Consider the following 17,765-nt stretch of genomic DNA (forward strand, 5'->3'; position numbering starts at 1 on the left):
GCAACACAAGGGTGCTGGAAAAACTGAGCACTGAACTTGATGCTTTCTAAAAGAAACTCACACTATGCTCGTAAATCTGTACAGAAAGAAACCATTTGATCATGAATGAGCATTCCAATTCGACGTATTTCTGCTAAACGGGACTATGTGCAATAGGACATGAACCTGGAGACCCATATAAGAATATATGTACGTCAGGGCTCACATGCACATAGTTCCGTTTGGCAGAAATACGTCCAATTTTAGTTAAGCAGCTCGACTCGAGTATACGTTACCCGTCCCGTAATTTGTACACATTTTTATAGACGTCGAGGATGCTAATTTCTCATTTTCTAAGGTTAGTTTCGAACATTTTAAATTTTTTCATCTCGGTTCACGATTTTGATGAGGAAACATATTTTGGTGCTCAAATTCTGACCCTGTCCAGCGAGTAATCGCACTGGTCAGTTTTAGAGGACGATAGCCGATAATTCGATACGAATCGCAGAGTATTTTTGCCTATCAGCTGTAATAATTGATTATACTTTTCTCAATACATAGTTATCTACAATAAATATGCATTTCATTTTTCGTGTCCCAGGATTCAGCTGGTTGACGGAGGCAATCTAATGATCAGCGATGTGAAAAAGAGTGACGAAGGCAAATATCAGTGTCTCGTTGAAAATATGGTCGGCATTAAAGAGAGCAAAGTAGCAACTTTAACTGTTCACGGTAAGTTCAAAAATTCTCCGTTCATTGGTTTTACAGAAAATCAAGGAATTTCAAAAAGTGCGACGAACCTGTAAATTTCAAATAGACTTTGCACCTTCGCGTAAAAACTTACATACGTCGCATCCTTAGAAAATTTTCCGAAAGTTTAAATCGTTTATTCGTTCAATCGTTGTCCAGTATTCAGTATTTAAATACTTAATTTGTTTTAAAATAATCAATGATAGTCAGGATTTAATGATTGGCTGTGTTGGTAAAATTTTAATTTAGAAGTGTCCTCCTTTCCCGCCGAAAGAGTTGTCTTTTGAGGTAAAGAAAATTTTAGAATTAATTTCGGCAGTTTTACTCGCGAAAGTATTTTATTCAAACTATGTTTACCTCGTACACACAAGTCCTGTTCAATATTTGTGCGTCATAGACCACCTCAAAACATCTGAAGTTTCGATTGCCAATTTGTTTTTTCTTGGCGTGTGCCTGAGGAACACTTCGAGGGATTAATGGAAGATAGCTCAGGAAGCTTTTATTTTTAATCAAAAGCAGGTTCCGCCTTGATTTCCCCGTAAATCTCGTCGTATAAAAGAAGAACGATTTTCCAAGTAGGTACAATTAAAGTTATTTCCTCGCTCCAGACTGTACAGAAGCATCTCCTCTTCTAATTTATCTTGAGTAATAAATCCATCCCTACGTGTGTCTTTGCGTTGATATCGGATGTCCTCTTTATATGTAAGAATCCGACGCTGCCATGAATTTCAAAACCTATCGATCAAGAAAAGTGGTCGGAGGTCATGAGGGGGGAGAATAATGAATACTTTTGTTCAACCCTTAGATGACTAACCGGGTCTAGGAGGCCCGGCGGCTTTTTATTTTTAGCGCCACAGCGGCTGTAATTGACCGAGAAGTCTGTCCTTTACAAATAGCTCTACAAAAACCCTTAAAAACATCATTCTCGAAAAAAAGGAAGAAAAATTTGAATTTTTTTTTAGGCACCGCAATTTATTTTTCATATCTATCCCCAGAATGACTAACTAGGGCCTGCGTGGCCCGCATTGAGAATATATTGTTATTTGATATCTGCGATGCTTTTTTCTCTGCTTTTTGAAAAATTTTATGATTTTCATACTTCGTCTTCTATAACCAAGGTCCCAAATTCTCGTTCCACCCATGCATTGCCCCCCTCCCCCTCTAAATCTCCCTCTTCTCTCCCCATTTCTCTCAGATCTAGGAGCCTCTTTTTACAGACACATTTTTATATATCTTTAAATGGTGAATTTCAACCCCCTAGTTTTTTTCTGATTTCCAACGGGCTTCAAGAGGTATAATAAATTCGATTTTTCTCCACGATTTTAGTGAAGCCGTATTTCATTGGCGAGCCTAGAGAGGCGACGGTGTTAGCCGGACAAAGCGTGGAATTCGAATGTAAAGTGAGCGGAGAACCAACACCCAACGTTCTGTGGTACCGAGACGACGCTAAGAAAACCATGGGGAAAGCCAAGACTCTGGATGACAAATCCCTTCGAATCGAGAGTGTTACACCCGCAGATGAGGGGGTCTACGTGTGCAGCGCAGAAAACCTCGTCGGAACCATTTCAGCCAGTGCTCCTCTCATCGTACATTGTGAGTTCAATTCGCCATTACATTAAGTTATCAGGACAATTAGATTGAGTTTAAATTGTCTCGATCGTAAATTGTCTGCACCGCGGTAGGTTCGGCACCGAAAGCGTCGAACCTCGCCCGTATTGCACCGTAGTGAACGTGCAATGCGTGCAGTATCCCTACAGTCTCGAAGGCGCCAATGTGGGCTTGGCTCCGACCAGCGACCGCGCACTGCGTTAGGCGCAATGCGTGAAGTATTCCTGCACTCTTGTAGGCGCTAAACTGCTTTTCGTGTGTTAGGCGCGATTAGTTGAGCTCGCGGAGTCGGCGTTTTTCAACTTGTTACTGCCGTTAAGTTTTTGCTCACTCTGTATGGATACTGTCATTGAAAATGATGAAAAAAAATACACATAAACGTACCAATTGTCCTCTGTTATTTTACATGCGGTTAACACCATGTCCGCACTTCTTTTAGAACTACACGGATTTTTCAGACGCTAGAAACTCGTTATTAAAGACAATAAGAGTAAGTGAAGTCTCCAGAATCATGAGAGATATATCGGTAGCTAAATAAGCGCGAAACTACGTATCTCCGATAGCAACGTTGCAGACTTCCTTTTGTGCTTAATTCTTTTTTTGAAAAGCAAGTCAACGTAAATTCTCGCAAACCACTGCCTTGATTTTTCGCCTTTGTCCGCAGCACAGTATTCTAATCCAATTTCAAGCTATGAAGTTGCTTTGTTCATATTCGAGTAAATGAAGTAGGTGCGCAAATTTTGAAACATTACACTGGAGATAAGTGGTTGTGCACTTTGGCCATCAATATAGTCCAGACATGAAAGTTTCCGGGCTGTAAATAGCCAAGCTTGACAGAATCATGCATGTGTTAAACACAAATAGTTTGATATAATAAGTCACAAAAATCCAAATGCCCCACCTGCCTCTTTAATTAATCTATCTTGTGTACTTTTTCAGCACCTCCAACATTCAAAAAATCACCTCAAGATCAGAAAGTAGGTCTCAATGGAATAGTGAACTTCGAATGTCTGGCTTCCGGCAATCCTCCACCCTCTGTTTTCTGGACAAAAGAGGGTTCCCAACTGTTGATGTTTCCAGGGAATTCATATGGTCACATGCTTGTGTCCTCTGATGGCACTTTGAGAATTCAAGGAGTTCAAAAAGAAGATGCTGGATTTCTCGTTTGTTCAGCTCTTAGTGTTGCTGGCTCTACCACAGCCAGAGCTTTTTTACAGGTAAGTTTCCTCATGCATTCCTTTGATGCCTTAAAGTTTCCATCAGGTGCGAGCCCTAGTAGTAACAATTGTTAATAACACCAGATAATAAAAACCATTGAAATTATTGAACTGGTCTGAGTCCCTCTTTTTCTATCAAAATCAATAGAAATAAGTAAACTAACTTGCCTTAACCCTTGTATGCCTAAGCAGGGTCAAATGAACTTGAGACTTTCTAAAAACACGTGTCCTACGGGTTTTATGGGGCCGGCACTTAAGAGTCTTAGACAAAATTTGAACAGAAAAAAAGAATGAAGTGTCAACACAGCCGAAGATAGGAGAGACGTATTCGGGCCTCATTTTTTATTAACTTCTCCTCCTCCTCCTCCTCATCCTCCTCCTCCTCATCCTCCTCCTCCGAATCGGAGCCATACTTCATTGGCAGCATAGTAGGGAGCATTGCAAGATCACGCCTCGCGCCATCGCGCCTTCAATTTTGCAGATGCAACACGGATATCCATCAAGCACGAATAGTTGTATCTCTGCGCCGTCATCAACGCGCACTCTTTCCATCGCTCTAATTCCATATTGTGTTGGCTCCGTTTGTCCTTCATTTGGTGGATTTAAGAATGGGTCAATTTGACTCATTTATAAAAATAGTTTTGGGTATTCAAGTGTAGACTGAAATTGTGCTACACAACCGTTTAGCTCCAAAGTGAATCAAAGTCTTTAGTCAGAACTTAAACAACAAAACAAATCACCTAAGTTTCCATCCTTTAAAAACTATCTGACTCTTTTTTTATAAAGAAGCATAATGGTATTTTGTCTCGCACTTCCTCACCGCTTAGCTGCTCATTATATTTTTTGTAATAGGTCTTTCAATCGATCTATTTTAATCGTAATATTATTACTCTTTGTAGGTAACGTCTGTGGAGGATGTTCCACCGCCAATCGTTGAAATTGGGCCATCAAATCAGACTCTTCCTCTTCAGTCCGTCGCTACTTTACCATGTCAAGCAAGAGGAACTCCTCCACCTCAAATTCGGTGGTACAAAGATGGAAGCTCAGTTTCAGCATCTTCCAGAGTCAGCATATCATCAACAGGCACTTTACAAATAGACAGTAAGTAGTTTTCAGATCAATCTATTCGATTCAATGGTTGGACAAGACGTGTATAGAATCTAGTTTTTATTTGATCCGCGTGCGAATCGTGCCGGGTATACCACCACGCGAGTTCTTATCTCAAAATTGTTCTGCCTGTCTAACTAAGGAATCACACCATAAGGGCATTTTAACATTGCAAAATTTTTTTTGGTATTACACAAATTCCCTGAGAAAATTTTGAATATTTTTCTCATTTCCCAGGGAATCTTATTTGCAATGTTATCTAATGATTCTAAAAATATCAGGTATAAATATTCATAGGTTGCCTTTAAAATATAGTTTTTATTGAGAGAAATCTGTCGAAGGCCGAATTTTCTCGTAGCGTTTTTTCTTAGCATAGCAGTGTAATACTGTAATGTGCTTACATAAAGTATGAGATATCTTAATGATTAATAATGATAAATTCTATTTTGAAAAAATGTTATACTGAGGGGAAATCGTGAAGTGTTGCAATTTAAATTTTAGATGTCTTGCTGCTTTTCATTAATAGGTATACTTTTTTAAACTTTTTAAGTCAGTGTTCTTTTGAAAATAGTTTTAATCTATTGAGCACCTAGTGGGGATCAACTATCCTTAATTATTACTCAAATCTTACTTTTTTTTCAGATTTGGAGCCAGGTGACTCGGGTTTGTACACATGTACTGCTTCGTCTGAAAGTGGGGAAACCTCTTGGTCTGCAAGTTTGAGTGTTGAGAAAACTCCAGGGCCACATCTTCATCGAACCCCAGATCCATCAACCTTTCCAAGTCCTCCAGGGACGCCAAAAATATTGAATGTCACCAAATCAAGCATAACTGTTGCATGGGACCCGTCGCCCAAACAACAGGGTGCTTCAGCTCTCATAGGCTATACTCTCGAGTATTTTTCCTCTGATCTTCAAACAGGATGGGTTGTTGCTGCCCATAGAATAACGACTGAATCAATTACTGTAAGTCTCCCTTGAAGGCGTATATATTTTGATTGTTGGTAATTTTATTTTTTTCCATGATGACATCATTCATTTGAGAAGTCAAATTCTTGATCCAATCTAGGAAATCTTTAATGTTTCCAGAAATTGCATTGAAGCTCAGCTCTATTGGTAGGTGCAAGATGACGAAGCCTGTGTTGGTGCTGTAACATACCATTCAGGATCTGCTGATAATCCGATCCAATACAAAATGTATGATGTAGCAAGACGGCTTAAAAAAACTCTGTTGACTCCATGAATATAATTGCCAATTTGAAATTTTGCCCCTACACATCTGGAAATTACAGGGGCCTAATAATAGTTTAGAGGGTTAAAACAGGAATCTTTTACTCTGAGTGGTGGAGACTTGCAGCGTTCTTCCTCAGCACGGCAGAGTGCAGTGCCCAAATGTAGAAGAACTTGCTGTGGGGACAGCCACTAATAGCTGGCAGTTTGCTTATCTCATAAGTAATTAATTCTGCTGTGCAAGGCATTGTTGCCAATTTTTTAAAAATGAATATTAGTATATTTTCGAAGGAAATACACTATTGCAATTTTAAAGGTTTGTAATGTAGTTTTCTTTAAATTATATTTAGCCTGAAGTAAATAAGTTATTTAATTATTGTGGTTTTTTCTTGCGACTTTCAGATCAATGATTTAAAGCCAGATACAATGTACATGTTTATCGTGAGGGCAGAAAATTCCCATGGACTTAGTGTGCCGAGTGAAATCTCTGAGGGAGTCCGGACATTGGGACTTAATACTGTAGTTCCGCAACATTTATTGGATGAAGCCAGATCAAGATTGGGAACCAAAGTCTTGGCTTTGAAAGAGCTCATTCCCGCTGCCTCCACGTCTGTTAGGGTAGTGTGGGAGGTAAGTTATTATTGTTGCAACATTTTTCTCACCCATGATAGTACCTATAGTAGCGTAATTTCATTCACTTGAAAAATTAGTCAATTTCCCAATGGACTTAGTACATGCAAAAACGTTGCCACAACGGTTAATTAACCCTCTATGGCTAGAATTAATTTTGGATCTCAGGTTCTAGGGGACACTAATCTATTTTGTAGCTAGCATAAAAAAATAGAGTACCAAATTTTGAAGTTAATGGAATCAATTTTTCGAAGAAAGAAAAAAACCAATGAAAATTTGCAAAATCATGGCACAGGGGAAAGATTCAATTTTTAAAAACCCCGAAAATACGTTGTTACCAATTCGTAACGCTGTGACCCATAGAGGGTTAAAATATGGTTTGTACTTAAGCTGTAAGTATTTCAGAAAAATGTCCGAATATTTCTGTTTATAACAAGGTGGTAAAATAGTGTTGGGTCCATACCATTTTGCAGGAAGAGCAAGGTGTGTGTTTTTTTCTTGTTTCTGTTCTTATGAATTTGTACCTATTTTTAAGAAAATGACATACCTAAATCAATGATTCCCACAATTTTTTCAGGTTGTGTCTAGCACTGGCGCAGAATTCATGGAGGGAGTATATTTGAGATTTCGAGATTTATCTGGAGGCTCCCAAAAGTATAATCTCGCCACAGTGATGACTGCAGAGGCCACAAACTATACCGTGAGCAATTTACGAAAATTCACCAAGTACGAATTCTTCCTGGTGCCTTTTTACAAATCAGTAGAGGGGCAGCCAAGCAACTCAATGCTTGTCCAGACTCTTGAAGATGGTAAGTAAATTTTGTGCTAATTTTAGTTAGTGCTTCCCTCAATTCTTTTGTAATATTTTTTTTTTTTTTTTTTTGCACTGCTCTTTGTCTTGAACATTATCATCTGAAGTTGGGACCTAATTTTTCTATGAATACATTGATGGATTAGATAAATGTTGGTGCAGCCCGCCCGGCAAGTGGTTGCCTGAAGTAGATGCGGAAATGTTGTCACAATGTAACTGCCAAAAATAATGTTGCGGCAACGTTGCAGCAACGTTGTGGCAATGATATTTTTGGCCGTTGCCGGACGGGAGTGTACTATTTTTTCTCTTTATTCTCTTATGGGGGTAAGAATTTCTGATAAAATTTTGGATTAATTTTTAAATACTATCCATCTTTTAAATGAATTGCGCATTTGGTAAAAAGAAATAATTAAAAAATTGGAAATAAAATATAAATCTGTGTACCTACTTAACTGTATTAAATCTCTCATTTCAAAAATTTTTTAAAATTTATTTTCAGTTCCATCAGCTCCACCCGATAATGTGCAAGTTGGAATGCTGAATATGACATCTGCGTATGTTCGCTGGGCAGCTCCTCCTCCGCAACATCACAATGGGATGCTCGTCGGATACAAGGTACATTTTTGGACAAAACAGGAATAAAATAGTTTATTTTCTTCGGAAAATACATTAAAAATCTCTAGAATAAAAATTAGATCAGTTTATGCACATGAAAGTTTGACCAGTTAAGAAGCAGATGGTATAAATAGTGGCTGCTGAATTAGTTTATATTCACCGTATGCAGACAGAAGGTCTACAGCAAAAATTTCCACAAGCAGAAAGTCTACATTTTTGCACAATATTTTATTTACATTTTTGGTTTACATTTACAATGTCTAGAACTAAAAAGTCCGCTAAAAAAATGTCTACAAATAATAATGTCTTCTAAATAAAAGTCCATGCTCAGAAAGTTCACTTCTGAATATAAAAGGTAGAGTGAACTCACATCAGTTACTTCTTTGGTTGTATCTATGGAGAATAATCTCCGTGTATTCATTTTCCTTTAATATAGACGCGTTGTATGTAGACATTTACTTTTGTTAGCATTCTAAAAGTAGACTTCTTAATTGTAGACATTTAGACTGTAGACCAAAAAATATAGACATTTTTTGAGTAGACCTTTTTTTCGTAGATCTACTGTCCGTGATTCATATTCACATATTAGATATTAAGAGCATAATTCTAGTGTTTTAATCCAATGAATGCTTTGAAATTTTAGATTTTTTTAAATCAGATTAATTTGAACAAGGTATATTGTTTAGAATCGGTGAATCGTCTCTTCATAATATTCCTCTTTTTTTAAAATTTAGAGCAAAACCACTAAGTAAATATTGTGGAAATTTAAAGAACTTTAAATGACTCTGACTGAGTTTTTCTTAATTTTCTCTCACATAAACAAAGGCAACATTTAATGTGAGAGTCCATCGAATCTTATCTCTTGAATTGTTATTCTTTTTTAGATTCAAGTGAAAGGGACAAATAATAGTAAGATTCTGGCACAGATGACTCTGAATTCCTCGACGACCTCGGTGCAGTTGACCAACTTAACCACAGGTGGTTCCTACATGATCAGAGTCGTCGCTTACACCCGTGTTGGACAGGGCCCTTACTCAACCCCTGTGCCACTTCTAATGGACCCCCATCAACCACCAAAGGCGTATGTAGGGGAGACAGTCAATGAAACCTGGTTCCTTGTACTCCTTGCTGCTCTTTTATGCACGGTTTTATCTGGATTCTTTGCTGTCTTTTACTTGAAAAAGCGACAAACACCTGGAAAAGAACTTGGCCATCTTAGTGGTGAGTATTTTTTTTTTGTGAGCTGTAATTCATTTATCTACGAAGTATCATCACCCCAGCATACATGTCTAAGAAATCTTGGCAGAGGGTGTTGAAGAAATCTTGGTATCAAAATTACTTATCTAACAGGTTTTTTGCCAAAAGAGTGAGAACAGACTCCATACTAGAGAGAGAGGGAGCAACATATTTCAAGAAGGTTTCAATATTAACTTGTTCACTAGAGCATATTCAATTTCTGGAGTAACTAATGGTTCTTATTTCATCATAATATGAAACTTGTAGTACCAGCCTGGCTCTAATTGATCAACTGGTATCAATTAAATGCTTACAAGTGTAATAAAATGCATGTTCTCACAATCTTTCGAATCCATTGAAGACATAAATTTGTTAGTGGTAAAAATTTTTCATCTTCCTGTTGATTTAGTAAAGTTTTGGACTTCAAAGTTTTTTTTTTCTTCTCAAATTCTTGACAGAGTTATCTCAAATTTTGGTCTTTCTCATCATGACATGATCAAAATGAAATATTATCATATTGTACGGTTTAAAAAAAAAAGAGAAAAAAATAGTGCTTAGTTTCAATTCTTATAGCATAATTTGTAAATAGTGTTAGGCATTGACTCAGTGCCTATACATGATATTTCCAAACTCAAAGTCATATCGATTTCAAAATGTATTCAATACTAGAGCATTCTACGTTGCCCAGGAATCATGTTTTATTTATTTTATTTTTGTGTTTTAATTCTTTCATGTATCTATTTTTCATGTCATGCACAGTTCCTGTTGTCAATGCCAATGATCTCAGTTTAATGGGCGGCATGGGAATGGGACTCATGACAAGTGGCAAAGAGACCCTATGGATTGATCACGGTTGGCGAGGAGGAGGTGATAAAGAAACGGAGACAAAATTATTAAACACAGGTCAAATAAAAGAATGCAGTGATTACGCAGAAGTAGATACAAGAAATTTGTCCACTTTTTACAACCCTAGAAAAGAGTACAGTCAGCCTGGAAACCCCACTCCGTACGCAACAACAACTCTACTTGCTCCAAACAATAACAGGAGTGAGGAATGCCTCGTAAGTTTACCAAATCTTCCGCTGATGCTCTTTTTCTTATTTTCTATTGTGTTTTTTTATACTTGAATTTAAATGTCCTGCTTCTAAAAAAACAATAATCTAATTGAGTTGAATTGCACACTAAATGTCACCCTAACGCAGTCTCTGCGGTGTTAAAGTATGGCAAGCTTACACTCTGTGTTTCGACTCAGTTGTTGCATGTTGGTAACACTTTGAAAAACGCAGGGTAAGGCAGGGAAAATGCTCAATTAAGTACCCTGCCTAAACCGTTATAGAGTATGATTTGATTCACGTAGACTCTGGTTTTCCAGTCAGCAGGAAATTCAAATTTTAAGTAACCAGTGCTTAATAAGAACTTACTAAAATTTTTTGATTAGGAGTTACTTTCAGTAATTTTCGTTATGCGAATTGTTTTCTAAGTGAAATTTTCAAGAGAGAACGTGTATTTGAATGCTTAAATTTTTAGCTTGTCTATTAGTCTATTATTGTCTTTAGTGGCCTACTTTTCATTGAAGAAAAGCTTTTTCTTTTATTCTCTGTATTATATAGTGTGCCTCTTTTATTTATTGCGAGCTTTTTTTTTTACATTTGAACATGAGTTCATATACCTAAATCTATTTTTAAAATTAGTTTTTATTCTGCACTGTTCGGTAATTTTAAAAGCCATTTTATAACTTTTTCTTTGTAAATCAATGCATTAAAATTATGTACTGTTTAACACGTTGTGTGTAGTAACAATTTTTGTTCTTTATTTCATCTTATAGGACAGTGGGTTAATGTTCGGGGCCAGCAGCTCATCAGAAACTAAAACATTGAGTTCCAACGATTCCTCTTGCAAAAATGAACAATCTTGTAGAGAGCTCAATGCACAAATGCGAAGTGGGAATGATTTAAATCAGTTGTATATTGGTAAGCATTCTCATATGTCTTTATGGAACAAACTTTTTGGATTCGCCAAAAAAAAAAGAAAAAAATTTGAAAAAATGTAATTTTCAAATTTATACGAAGTCTCAAAGTCACCTCAAGATCAAAATACCAAACAAATACATTCAAATGAAACTTGATGTAGCAAAACGGAATCAAAACTTTAATTTTCCAATTATTGCTTTTCTTTCAAATTTGAGTATTAAAGTCTCTTTTCACATGGATTGTCAAAAAGAGAGCGTAAATTTTCAAGGCTGAGAAAATAAAAAGTTTCGCTGATATTAACTGTTGACTTGTTCAATTTTCTTCAATTACATTAATTCTTCATTTTGATTTTTCAGACGAGTACCGACAACGGCACTCACATTCATCTCAGCGAAAGTATACCTCCAATACAGCCAGTTCAGGATCAGGTTCATATCCAGCGCCGAATTGGAGTGAATTTTTACCACCTCCTCCTAATCATCCTCCTCCTCATAGAGACTCGCCGAGAGGTTATCCTCAAGTAAGTCTTCGTCTGTTCACATCACAATATTTCATACTGTTCATTAAGTGTTGTAGTTACAATATATGTATTTCATGAAATAATGTCAGAGCAGTAATTTTATTTCTCTGACTGATCATAGCACTCATATTGATTTCTGAATTTTTTAATGTACCTACAGTAAATGGTTTCAAATTAGTAAAAAAAAAAAAAAAAAAAAAAATGGTGCTTTTCAATTTCTAAACTTGGGTTCTAGTAAAAAAAAAAAGAAAGAAGAAGATAGATGTGTACACATCTTAATAATTAATTCAGTTTCAAAAAGAAATTCATTTCAAAAGGTAAAACTGACTTCTTACCGTACCGACAGAAAATGCGCCTACTGAAGAACTAAATTTTTGTGTCAGACCCGGGGGTACCCTTCACTCTATTATTTACTAGGTAAGCTATTTCATAGTGATCACGAGTGAGAGATCATTTTTTTCGTAATTTCCACCAATGATACTTGTTCCAGGGAGTCATTTGTTCAAGTCCTCAAATGTCAAAGAGGAGCGCCTGCAATCTAGCCAATACACCAACTCCACCTTTAAGGAGTGGAAGTAGTTGCAATGGATATGCACCATCGTGGATTGGTTCGAATCCACCTCCACCAGACGAACATCCTCCTCCTGTAAGTCACTATACTATTTTAGCAACAAATATCTTCAATTTTTCACCCTTTAGTTTCGATTAAAAGTCATGAACTTAGACACTTATTGTAGGACGCATTTTTCTTTCATTTAACTATAAGGAGGAGAGAGAAGCTGCAACTATGCTTATGTCTAACTTGCTGATATCGGCGTTCTACGTCCTATTGGAGGAGTTTAAGCCTTTACGCTGATTTGTTGGAGGCTGACACAGAAATGGTTGGGATAGTGTTCATGTGAATGGAAGGAGAAGAATGTGCACATTTTTGAAAAGCCTGTCGAATCAAATTTCATCTGGGATACCTAACAAAACTCAAGTCAAGAAAAATTCCCAATTCCTAAAATTTTTTTGAATTAGGATTCCCATTCTTCACAAACTTTGAATTGCTGCTAGGTCAGGAAATTTTGTCTCACATCAGGGAGACTCTCCAGCTTGAATGGAAGTTTTGAAAGTGACAAAATTTTAAAGGTATTTTTGAAGCTCTTCATTGCTCACATTTTCTACAAATTGCCTCCACTAATATTGTCTAGGAATGTATTGTATACTTCGGATTTTATCTAATGTTACTTCTACTTTTCGTTACAGGTGCCGTGTTTTCCAGTGAATTTTTCTAATTCTGTAAATAGCTGTGGTTCAAATCACTGTCACAACTCTGGACGAAGACGTTGTGAAAGTAATCATCAAATAGCTGCCGAATCCGACTACGAAAGTGCATCTCTTTTGTATGGAAAAAATAGTCATAAACACGATGAAAATCGTGCCACAGATAGAAGTGTACAGTCCTCGTTACCTAGTCTTGCTCCCTCCTCACGCCATCATTATACATCAAGCCGCGAGTGTGATAGATGGCGTAGCAGCTGCAGCTGCGAAGATGGAAGAAGAGGAAGTTGTAGTGATAATAGTGATACATGCTGCTCTTGTAGTGAGTCTTCTTGTTTATATGCCGAAGGGAACCGAGTTCAATAAAATAATGCAACTGTCTTTCTATCGTGCCAGCAGAGCAACTATACTTTAGTCGAGAAAATGAACTGTACGATTTAGTTATCGTAATGATCCGTAAACATTTTGCACCGATTACCAATAGGTTTCTATTTTAAGGTAAACGAAATTTTTTACCAATTTTTATCATAGCAATACCCCCTTGTGTTGTCTTTCTTATTTTCTATGCAGAATCCCAGAGCTTTTGGAAAGACATTTAGATTGAGAAAGAGATGAGTTCCGAGAAGAATCCGAAAAATTATCTGTGACTGAAATAGCTTAAGCTAGCAACGTACGCACCTCATGAAAGTTACTCTTTTATTTATCTCCAAATGAAAGATGCTCTCTCATCATTCAGATAATCCTCAAGAGGTAGATAGTGTGATGGCATAGATTTTTAGATCAATATCTCACAGAAACTCAGGTATTTGATTTCAATTCAATTTCTTCCAGAGGATGAAATAATAAATGATATTGCTCATTTTTTTTCAATACTGAAATTGTGATGAATTGATATCATAGTTAGAGATAAAATTAATTTTTGAATTATCATTTTTGGATTCCTACAATGATTAGATATCATAAAATGATCGATTTATTTTTAAATTTTTCCGATCGATAATGGTCCTCTTACTTTTAATTGTTTTCATGGTTGAGATTTTACTAAAATCTTATTCTGAACTAGATTCTCGTGTTAGTATTTTCGCATAATGATCCTCCGTAAAATATGTTAAATTGAGTATCCTGTTCATATGCAGAGAATTTTTAGGATGAAGAATATTGTGTATGTTCTATCTCTTTAATTGTCTAAATGAGGTCAGTCTTGAAAAAACTATGCCTTATTTATTAGTCATGTCTTCTGACAGAGGTGCTGCAAGAGCCCATTTGTAAATCAAAATTATTCTACATTGAAAGTTCATCAGATCTTTTCAAAAACGAACCTCCTTATCCAGATGAATTTTCGTATTATGAAAATGAAAAAACACTGTCATTTCAGTTTGATGCGAAATTTAACTACATCCATTCCTAGTTGTTTTTCATTTAAGATCCACCCGCAGTAGGTAGAAATTGATTTAAGACTCAATTTTTTCTTTGGAAGTTGGTGCTACTTTGGCCAAAAAAGAAATTCCCTGAATTTGGATGGCAGTGTTCGACTTCTCCTCTCTCATATTTTTGTTCCTTAGGCAAATCATTTTCAATTTCTACACATATTTAAGAAAAAAGAACCCTGCAAGACAGACACTACTGAGATTCTTCTACGCACAGTGTTGTTATGTTTTGAGGTTGAAATTTTTTTGAAAAGTTTTGACCCTTGTTCACTTTTCATTCACTTTCTATTTTTTGTCATTACACGTTTTTTGTTTTTCTTCTCATTACTTGTTAAGGTAATCTGTAAAATTTCAATTCAAAGGATTTTAATTTGTTTGTTCACTACAGTATTACATTTTTTTGCTGTGCTCATTGCATTCTTGAAAATTCTTAATGTGAAAGGACAAGACAGCAATGCAGGAAAAAGCCTAAGCCATTTTAAGTACATCTGCAACTTTGGACAGGAGGCTTTTTACCTCTGGCAGATAGATGCACATTTGAATGATCGGTGAACACCACAAATGGTCAAATAGTCTTTAGTCAACCTGTTTTAAAAGCCTAGAAGCAACTTTCCTAAAATAATCCAAGTATTAGAGAAAATCATTGATGTTTTCTCAAAAAAGATAGCTGGATTACTGGATGCAAAATTGTAAATAGGTACCAGCTTGTGGCAGAAGCTCCTCAAGTATATATAGTATCATGGAGGCATTCTGTGCATTGAATTAAAACAAAATTGTTCAACCTTTACCTTTGAATTGAAATTTTGCTGATCCGTCAAATTGTTTCCTAGAGCACGATTTGCTCAGTTATTTGTTGAATTATGTAAATAATGTATTTCCTGTAATCTGTGTAAAAATGTAAATATGTAAAACTAACGTGCGTCTGATTTATCTCAAAAATATTTCATGACTGTTTTTATTTATTTTTTTTTACCTAAAAATTGTGATAGTACTTTTTAATATCAACATTTTTTTTCCTTTTCTTTTTCTCTCCCCCTCCTAGCTTTTTTCTTCCCTCCCCCTGCCTTTGATGGGTCTGCACACAACTTGTTCAAGTATCCGTTATATTTACTCATTTTCTCAGATTTTATGAATGTATTTTTTTTTCATTTTAATAATATGCTAATGAAAAATATGTGCTTGTAAACGTGGGGAAAACCCGAAATTATAATCATATGTACTTTCGGGTTACAAAATTTTCTCTTTTTTCAATTCCTCGTTTTTCTTTTGACCTCTATATCTTTCCTCAGACTCCAAAATTTTCAAATTCCTTACTTTTCCTAATCGTTGCACTAAACTACCTTTAATCTTGTTTTCTTTTATACATGCTGATGTCTGTTGAACTTTAGATTAATGTGCCACATCTGGATATTCAAATTATGGACAAAAGCACTCAGAAATTGTTATTAATCTCATGAATGGCATTGGTCGAGGTTTCTGAGCTGACGTACTCCTTGCAAAATTCCCTGACTTTTCCAAAAAATTCTCCAACCTTCTAGGTTTTCTAGACCACTGTAAACCCTGTACTTTCTCTTTTTTGAGGAACTAACAAAAATGAGATTATGAGCTAATAGAGTTAGGATCATGCTTCAAATTCAATACAATTAAGGATTTACATGCTCTCCATGTTTTAAAGTGTGTGTAAAGAAGTATATTTTGCTTCAAATCATTACTCACTTCCTATAATTAGGCATTTTTCAGGAATTCCTTTCAGTAATGTAGCAGTTATAAAATGTAACTAAAAAAGCAAATCTTGTAAATAATTATAGTTCTTCTTTTCAGCCATTGATTGAAATGCTGCAGACTCATCATCGCTTCATGTTGTTTCAACTCTGTTTTTCTGTTATATAATCGGCATATTAAAGATAATCTTTCAATTCTGTCTTTGGTGACAAGAAAACAAAAACCTCATGTAGTCATTCATCGTCATCTGATGTTCACTGGTGTTTTGGCCAGCCTACTTAAGCATACTCAAAATACTGATTCAGAAAAATTACTGTTAGTTTTAGCGATGCTAAGGCCTTATTTCAGTTATGCTCAACAATTGCTGAACCATTGCAGACACTATAACCGAAGAGCTTACTGGACTCTCTTGCCCTACAAAGAATAATACCCATGGCTATCTGTGAATGGTAAAAACCATTTTTGCCACTCACTGCCGGTCTGGCATTGAACAAATCGACAGCAATTCATTTCTTCCCAGCAATCAATCCTTGCTCATTTTACTCAATGGTTTCTCACTCCTCTCTTGTTTTTGTTGGAAATACTTACGTTTTTCTATGTCGATGATGATAAAATAATTATGATTAAATAAGATAAAAAGGTTCCTGTTTAGAAATTTATTCATGTGAATGACTTGGAGCCTCATTGTTAATGTTTCTATATTTCTGATGTAGAAATGCTGTCGGCAGCAGTGCTGAAATGCTTATTTGTGATTTCCTAAATTTTCATTGTACTGCCACTCTACTCATCATATCATTCAATACGCATGAGTGACTAAGAAGTAAGCGTAAAATTTGAAATTGTGTTGTATGATAAAGAACAAATGCTCAAAATTAAAAATTCAAAACAATTACATAGAATTAAAATTGAACAAACCACTCTTTTTTAAACAAGATCTTTTTGTACTGATTTTCTATGTTGTAGTGCACCCTTAGTTTTTGTAAACTTTTTTTTACTATTGTTTGATTATGTACATACTTAAACTTATCCATCTGAAAAGAGAGGGATCTTCATTTTTAACGTATTAGAAATATTGAAATACTCATGCGTCAAACAAAATTTTTTACTTGAATATGAAAGTACTTTGTCCATTTTGTAAAGAATTCATCGGTCTTTTTTCTAAATTCATATTGTAAAAAAAAGAACATACTTTAAAAACGAGAATTGAGTAATAAATTTACTTTCTGTCTCCTATTATTTTGTTTAATTTACATTTTATACCATTCTGCGCTTTCTGAACCTTGCTCGTCATCTTCCAGAATGTTCCTTGATAAGTAATTTTCAAAGGAAACTATATAGACTTCGATTAACTTCCTTTATTTATTTGAAAAAATGAATTGCAGATTAATAAAATATACAATGAGCCAATGAGAAGGTATAAATTGAAGCCGAATGTCATGCTTTTTCCCTTCAAAATTACTTGATGAAAACAAATCACATGATGAGAAGTCTAGAAATCAACTCCTAGACAAGATATGAGTGTTAACGATTAACATTTAAATGGCAAAAGTTCGATTGTGACTGAATCTGTGAAAAGGGACCGCATCTACCAGGAGAAAATTTTTCCTTACCTTTGGCGAATGCATGAAAGACGAAAATCTGGAAACCTTGAATATTACTCATAAAGTTTCAAAACAAAAAT

General features: G+C 35.6%; 1 protein-coding gene across 6 annotated transcripts in view; it reads left to right on the forward strand.

The window, feature by feature from the left end:
- robo1 (roundabout 1) overlaps positions 1-14,232 on the forward strand; it is a 524,355-nt gene extending 510,123 nt beyond the window's left edge. For all 6 annotated transcript variants that reach the window (XM_072300450.1, XM_019050901.2, XM_072300451.1 and 3 more), the window contains 14 exons: positions 581-711; positions 2,056-2,322; positions 3,277-3,554; positions 4,454-4,655; positions 5,304-5,626; positions 6,293-6,520; positions 7,098-7,329; positions 7,831-7,946; positions 8,831-9,167; positions 9,942-10,243; positions 11,008-11,152; positions 11,509-11,672; positions 12,163-12,318; positions 12,921-14,232. In XM_072300450.1, the coding sequence (XP_072156551.1) occupies positions 581-711; positions 2,056-2,322; positions 3,277-3,554; positions 4,454-4,655; positions 5,304-5,626; positions 6,293-6,520; positions 7,098-7,329; positions 7,831-7,946; positions 8,831-9,167; positions 9,942-10,243; positions 11,008-11,152; positions 11,509-11,672; positions 12,163-12,318; positions 12,921-13,301 (3,262 nt within the window). In that variant the 3' untranslated portion in view covers positions 13,302-14,232. The remainder of the gene's footprint in view (positions 1-580; positions 712-2,055; positions 2,323-3,276; positions 3,555-4,453; positions 4,656-5,303; positions 5,627-6,292; positions 6,521-7,097; positions 7,330-7,830; positions 7,947-8,830; positions 9,168-9,941; positions 10,244-11,007; positions 11,153-11,508; positions 11,673-12,162; positions 12,319-12,920) is intronic.
- Positions 14,233-17,765: the final 3,533 nt, after the last annotated feature.

Source organism: Bemisia tabaci, chromosome 5, assembly GCF_918797505.1.
Source record: "Bemisia tabaci chromosome 5, PGI_BMITA_v3".
Lineage (NCBI taxonomy): Eukaryota > Metazoa > Arthropoda > Insecta > Hemiptera > Aleyrodidae > Bemisia > Bemisia tabaci.